This window comes from Trichomycterus rosablanca, chromosome 12, assembly GCF_030014385.1.
Source record: "Trichomycterus rosablanca isolate fTriRos1 chromosome 12, fTriRos1.hap1, whole genome shotgun sequence".
Lineage (NCBI taxonomy): Eukaryota > Metazoa > Chordata > Actinopteri > Siluriformes > Trichomycteridae > Trichomycterus > Trichomycterus rosablanca.
Window position 1 is genome coordinate 29,980,527 of NC_085999.1, and position 7,581 is coordinate 29,988,107.

Consider the following 7,581-nt stretch of genomic DNA (forward strand, 5'->3'; position numbering starts at 1 on the left):
TGGATCTATGAAGCTTAAATATTAAAAAGTATCGGTATCGGTATCGATATCGGTGATACTGGCCCTGCATTTACTTGGTATCGGATCAATACCAAAATTCCCGGTATCGCCCACCTCTACTGTGCGGTATACACTGGTCCACTTCGTCGTATCCAACACACAGCGCACGGGATTTGCACGGGAAGATTGGCGCGCGCCCTCTACCGTCCGTCACAACCAGTGCGCGTGCGTAGATGTGCGCTTTTACGTGCGTATGTGCGTCACAAATCGGGATTATATCTGGTCGGAGGTTAGACGGTAGTCTCGGTGTGTCAATTTTTCAGTTTTCATAGTTTTTATTCATAACATCTCCCCCATCATGGTGAAAGTGAGCTTTAGTGCGGCTCTTGCTCAGAAAGACGCAAAAAAAGATAGTGAGACGCTCATTCCTGAACAGAAGGTAACCATTTTTAAATAACTGTGCTAATGTAAGTAAACGAGTCGTGTTTCCTGGTTTGTATTGCAGACTCGTTTTGTATGTTTGTTTCTGTGCTAACGCAGAACACCTAAAATATGAATTACAATAGTGGGGTCATTTGTTTAAGACGGTTTTACCTATCGGACTACTTTGCTACTGTTCGGGGTGTGTTTCAAAAAGCTTACTCTGTGTAGTGTAGTGCACTACTTAGGCTGCAAAACGTGTTCATTTCATTGTAATGTAGGGCGCCTAAGTAGAGCTTTGGAATGCAACCAGAAATGGCTGACGATAAAGAGGAACAGGCTTTGCGTTTCTGGTTTGGTTCGTTGCTGCTTGTAAACAAAAGCAATAGAACTAGAGAGAGAGAGAGAGATAGAGAAAGCGTGTAGTAAATATTACACCACGGCTAGCTAGATGATTACAGTTGTGAAGAATAAATTAAAAATATTTTAATGCCATTGTTAAAAATGAAGTTTCTTTTTTCCAAAATGTTGTTCCACAGGTTGTTTGGTGCCATGCAACCAAATAACGCAGAAACTGATGCAGCTAGATCAGTGGGGTCGACAAAGTTGCTGATCTTGGATTTTAGTTTAGTCTTAAAACTTAAATGTAGTTTTTCTTTACTTCATACACTATAACATAATAGTCTTAAACCAAATTAATGATTAATAAACGTATTAATTACTTATTGCTCATATACAGTAACAAACTGCAAACTGAAACATCCTAAAGAGAAAAAAAAACAACTACAAATAAAAACAATGTGGTATTATTGGTTGGAGATGTTAATTTGTGCACTTGTGTTCGTGGTGCACTTAAAAGAATAAAACTGTAGGTGCTGTAGGATAAGTTTTGGTGTAAAACAAGGCTTAGCTTGATTGGTTGCATGTTTATCTAGAACACTGACCGGTCAAAGGTTTACCCTTTTAATGTCACACTTTTGTTGAAAGTCTGATTAAATTATACACTGAATGCCAAACAAGTTATACTGTCATTTTCATCCATCATTATAAGAACTGTTACCATTACTTAACAATCAGGAGTCAGTGGAGTAATGCAGGAGTGTAAAAAATATAATAACATTTCTAGGCCAAATGTAATGCATGATTGGTGATTTTCTGCTATTGCTGGTTGTTGATTGGTGGCCCAGTTTTATATTTTCAGAGATCATTAGCAGTTCAATTCACTGAGAGACAAATTTCAAGTCACAGTTTCACAGTAAAATTTACTTATCATATTGTCTCTTAAAATGGGCGGGCTTAGTTATCGCTAACTTTGTGACATGTTCCGCCCACTGTGCCAGAGCTTTGTGGATGTGTCTGCTGTGTGTTTTGAACTCTGGCCTGTTGTCCACATAATCCTCTGAAATGCAAACTGTCATTTCTATTTCTAAGGGTGAACTATCATCTTAGTTTTTCTTTGTATTGCTAGTTTAAGCTTTTGTATTTTTTTGTATTTTTTGTGATTTACCACACATTTTTGTTTTGCAATGAAAACAAAGTTTTATCAAATATTGATACAAATACAGCCTTGTATTATTAAAAACATAAACACTTTGATTATCAGAATGCACTTGGAATATCTAACATTATATGGTTTATGGAAGCACATTCCTATAGTGTCCACCCTGATGTTTATCAGAAAGAAAAATTGTTAAAAGATTGGCTTGGGTTTGCAAAGGCAAGCCTTGTCTTTTTCGTGTATGAACATGCCACATCTAACAAGTGCGTACAGAACTATGAAGAATGTTACACATGTATGTTACACATCTGTTACAGAACATGATCACCAAGCACATAACATACACTTTCTAAAACAAAATCAAATTATTAAATGATCAGACTTAATTTCTGTGGGGTTTAGTTTGAGTTTTTTTTTATTCACAGTCACTTCCTGAAATCAATATGTTAGTCATAAGGTAACAAGATCTAACCACACCACAATGTTTTGTTTTCATCTCTAGGACCCTGAGGCACAGTTTGTGGGCCAGCCGTCGAGGGCGTGGTGTTGGTGCTTCTACCTGGGATTGGCACTCATGCTCTCAGGTGTGGTTGTAGGTGGTGCTTACCTGTACAGGCACTACGTAGTGGAGGTGAGATCACTACCCTTACTGTCAAGCACAGGGTTAAAAGTAAATTTTCAGCACCACAGTTTGCACTATCCTGTCTTGCTTATAGCCCTAAACATTAAAGTATGGACTATCTTAAGCATTTAAAAAAGCTTTGACCAGATATTAAAATCAAATTAAGCAATTATGGGTAAGGCTCTTGCTTTGGGACCCAGCAGTGGCAACTTAGCGGTGGTGGAGCTTGAACCAGCTCCAAAGTTTTTAATACTAGTCCAGTACCTTAACCGCTGAGCTACCACTGCTCACAGTGTATCATTGTGTGTGTGTGTGTGTGTGTGTGTGTGTGTGTGTGTGTGTGTGTGTGTGTGTGTGTGTGTGGTGTGGGTGTGGGTGGTGTGTGTGGGTGGTGTGTGTGTGCAGGAAGGCCATGTGTTTGTGTGTGGAATGAAGTACCGTGAGCAGGACTACATGATCCAGGAGGAGGAGGATGTGATCATGGAGGACACTCCAGTAAACTTGCGCAGAATTGAAGAGATAGTGCGAGTGCTGCAGGATGAGGAGGTGGAGCTCATCAACGTCCCCATTCCCGAATTCGGAGACAGCGACCCGGCCGACATTGTGCATGATTTCAAACTGGTAAGAAACACCAGATACACACATGACAAATGTACACATTAAACAATTTTTATTCATTCTGTAGTCCATAACATACATATCAGTTACTTCAAGAATTAGCAACAGCAAGATTCATACAACTGTAAATCGGCTATATATGAGAGTCACAGATTTGTCCAGTTGTCATGCTATTTCTGCACAAATTGCTGTACAATTATTGTAAGCACACAGCTAATTTATGCATACTGCAGAGTGGCGGTGGGTGACTTATTACAGTCTACAGGAAACTAATTTAAATATATGAGTGTTGTGCAAATTTAGATCACAACTTGTGTTTTTGGTAAATGTAATGTATTGCAAAAAAAAAAAGACAACACCAGACAACATTTTAAAATTGCACATATTATAGGTAATAGTCCTTACAAAGTGTAGTCTGATTTGCATGAAGTGCTCTTTAAGTGCCCTTGAAACATTCAGATAGGCACTTTAAAAAGATTGGTGCAAGGCTGCATACATACAAATACAATGTGGTTTTTCTATTCCAAAGTGTGTTTTATGTACTTTCAGAAAATGACAGCATATCTGGATTTGAATTTGGAAAAATGCTACGTGATTCCTCTCAACACCTCTGTGGTTATGCCCCCTCGCAACTTCATGGACCTGCTTACCAAAATTAAGGTGAAGTACCTGCTGCTGTTTATTTTATTTTCCCCAGCTAGTTCTCTTATAACATTGTTAAAAGAAGTGGTAAAGTGGTAAAAAAATTGGTAACAGGGTTGCAAATTCATTTCTATGGTTCTTGGACTTTAGTGAACCACAGTGAGAGCCACTAAAACTGAAAAATAAAATTGTGCATCATAAATTGCAGACCTACCAAAATCCTTTTAAAAGTGCATCAGCAATGTGTTACACACACATGCACACCAACCACCTTTTACTAGGTATGTCCATTCTGTACTCTGGACAATGCTGTCTTTAAATGTTTGGTTGAAACATGATTCCCCTGCCAGCAGTGACACTGAGAAAAATCCTAACAACACTGCTGCACCTAATGCTCTCATAGCAAGACAACATGCATTTTCATTGTCGTGCAATTCAGTAAATGGTCCACCCCCTATATGACTTGGTTGTGGGGTAAAGTGGGGTGCTTATTTTTCAATAGCCACCAAGTACCAGACTTTCAATTGTGCTTTGACTGACTTAAAGCTTGTGCGTAGACACTGCACTGGTCTCTCAAACACAGGAGGACAATTTGCCAGTAAGCTGCAGCTAATACCTCAAAGAAGCTTTGACTTGGCACTAAATTACAAATATTTTAGACATACAATTATTGCATCAAGAAACCATGCCACTAAGGGTGTTGGAATTGAATTAGTATCAGGCATCACACAATGCCAGGTCATTTGTCTAATATTGGTATTGTATTCAAAAATAAAACAATGGCTCTGTTGTCAGAAATATTTATGTTTACAAGTTCAATAAGGTCATAAAAATAAATCAAGTCTGGTTTTATGAACGTTGTCAGCTCTTATGGTGTGTGTGTATAAATCCAATAATAAAACTCTGCATAACTGCTGTTTCCCAAGAGGTACTGACTTTCGAAAACTCATAAATATTATAAATATGCATTTTGTGTGTGTTTTGTCCAGGCTGGTACCTATCTGCCACAAACATACCTAGTACGTGAGCAGATGATTGTCACTGAGAAGCTGGATGACATTGAGCACCTGGGCTACTTTATTAACCAACTGTGCCGTGGCAAAGATACCTACAGACTGCAGCGTCGAGATACCATTCTGGGTAGGGACACAGATACACACAGAGTGCTTTTAGAAAAATGATCACGATTTTGTTAGTAAAATACTTTCTTTGGATAAGTGATCAGCCTGCAAGAGCAATCATTAGAAACATGCTCAGGTAAGACCAGTCACCTTCCAGATCACAGGCTAATTGCCACACATAGGTTAGTGTGTGTTTGATTACTTTATAATTAAATTGGATGTTCCGTGAGTGTTCCAGTACTAGCAGTGGATGGTAACTCAGCTAATAACTTCCTCCTGGTGCTTTTTGTAGGTGATACACCATCAATACTCATACACACTAAACCACAGTGTAATGTTCTGGCTTTTACAGGTCTTCAAAAACGTGAAGCTCTGAATTGCCACAAGATCCTCCACTTTGAGAACCAGTTTGCAGTGGAGACCATGATCTGTGAGGAGTGAGAGAAAAGGAGAGAAAAAAAAACCTAAGAGGAAAAGCAACAGATTTTCCCTTTTGTTTTCTATGGCACCTTCTTATTTTTTGCTTGAAATCGTGTTCATGTTCTGGTTGATCTAAAGAAATCAAATTTCCATCATGCTTTACACTTTTGATTCTACTTAAAATAAGGTAAAACATTATTAAAAAGGTAAACGTGTTTGTGTGTGTAAATGAGAGAGAGAGAGAGAGAGAGAGAGTGTGAGTAAATGTCAGTAAATGTCATGTAGTCATGTATAAAAATGCAAAAGTCTGAACACCCCTGATCATATTCCATGTTTTAAGGATTTTTTAAAAAGTTATAACAAGTTAACATCCTCTACAGAATTTTTTGCAATTAGTGTACAAATACAGATTTTTTTCCATTTTATTTTTATGTTTTACCAACACTTGATCCTAATAAGCATATAACACCCCTGGGGACTTGAACCCTGGATCCCCATAATAATGGACTAGCATAATTTTCACTGTGCCACTCGAGTGCCACAAAATACCATTTATTTGCTAAATTTAACATATGTGCAAACAAAAAGACAATATTTAAGTGTGTTCCCTGTAGAGGATGTGAACTTATATAAAAAAAATGACCAGGGATGTCGGAACATTTTCATACGACTGTGGCTGAAGCTTAATCTTTAATATGAATGCATTATAAAAATGGATAGCTAGTTGTTTTCTTAGAAGAATTAAAGTAACTACATTGTGATTAAGAAAGAAACTGTAATCAACAGCTGTACCTAAGCCCCTTTCTAACCAATAGCCCAAGAAAACACCAGACTTTGTGTGTAAAACAACAACCAAACATGACTTTATGTCATTCACACATGCTGGCTTTAAACAGCAATAACAGTCCTGAATTTTAATTTATGTTCTGGTACATTTTTTTTCGAACTATTAACTTCTTATTCACTTAAAAATGATTTTGCATGCTATGACTCATTGCTGGATACTTATAGCTGATACTTCTCAGTCTTTCAAATTTGCAGAAATGGAGTGTGCTTTATACCTTAGTACAGGTATTATCAGCTTGGCCTCAATATTTCTCCTAAATGCTAATCTATCACCTTTTAACTACATGTGAACTAACCTGGTATTTACCTAACAGTAGTACTAAGTAATGACCTAGCATTTTGCACACTCAACAATGACCTGGTAAAAAATGCCCTGGCAAGTGTGAAAGGGGCAGTTAACAAAATTGGTTACCCTACATTTAAGTCGTTTATCTTTCTATTTCACTGGAAACCTTTTACAGTACAAATAATTTTATATAATTAAACTATTAAAACACTATGTTTTTTACAATCAAGAAATAATTAACTGTCAAATTGACATTGTAAACAAATTAACTTTAGATTTCTAACATAATATTTGTAAATAACCCTTCTGTTCAAATATTAAAAAAAACTTTCTTTATTGTATGTTATTCTTCATCATTTTTTACAGAGGAAAAAACTCATGAAACAGACTGAATGTGTTTATATGTTCATGCATATGTGTGCACACATTGTGTTCTATTGACATTATATAAAAGAAAATTACTTCTGGCACCAAAGACAGAACCTTATCACCATTTTCGCACCAAGCGGTATTTGTTAGGTGTTTTGGGGGGTAGTATACAATGGGGGAGGACAATTTTTTTTAACTTTTGTTCTGTTATTTCATATAATTTAACTTTATATCAGCATATATCAATTTTGACTTTGTACTTTTAAATATGAAATGCACAGATATATGATTATAAGCAAATAGGTTTAAAAAATGGGTGAATTTAGTCAAGTTAGTAATGTAAATATGTAATGGTTAAAATAAATCATTTTATTTATTAGGATTTTAACGTCATGTTTACACACTTTGGTTACATTCATGACAGGACAGGTAGTTACTCGTTTCACAAGATTCATCAGTTCAAGTTTAATGTCAAACACAGTCATGAACAAATTTTGCATCTCCAATTCACCTCACTTGCATGTTTTTGGACTGTGGGAGGAACCCAGAGGAAACCCACGAAGACATGGCAAGAACATGCAAACTCCACAGAGAAAGAACCCGGACCAACCCACCTAGGGATCGAACTTGGAACCTTCTTCCTGTGAGGCGACAGTGCTACCCACTAAGATAGTAATGTAATTATTAAGATAGTAATATTTTAAATAAACATATTACAATATTACTACCATGTTTGTGG

General features: G+C 36.8%; 1 protein-coding gene across 1 annotated transcript; it reads left to right on the forward strand.

Annotated features, from left to right (window-relative positions):
• The first annotated feature begins 251 nt into the window (after positions 1 to 251).
• On the forward strand, positions 252 to 7,566 carry itm2bb (integral membrane protein 2Bb). The gene is made up of 6 exons (XM_063005664.1): positions 252 to 439; positions 2,421 to 2,549; positions 2,946 to 3,161; positions 3,708 to 3,818; positions 4,790 to 4,940; positions 5,274 to 7,566. The coding sequence occupies exons 1-6, from the start codon at positions 359 to 361 to the stop codon at positions 5,360 to 5,362; spliced, it is 777 nt and encodes a 258-aa protein (XP_062861734.1). The 5' UTR covers positions 252 to 358; the 3' UTR covers positions 5,363 to 7,566.
• Positions 7,567 to 7,581: the final 15 nt, after the last annotated feature.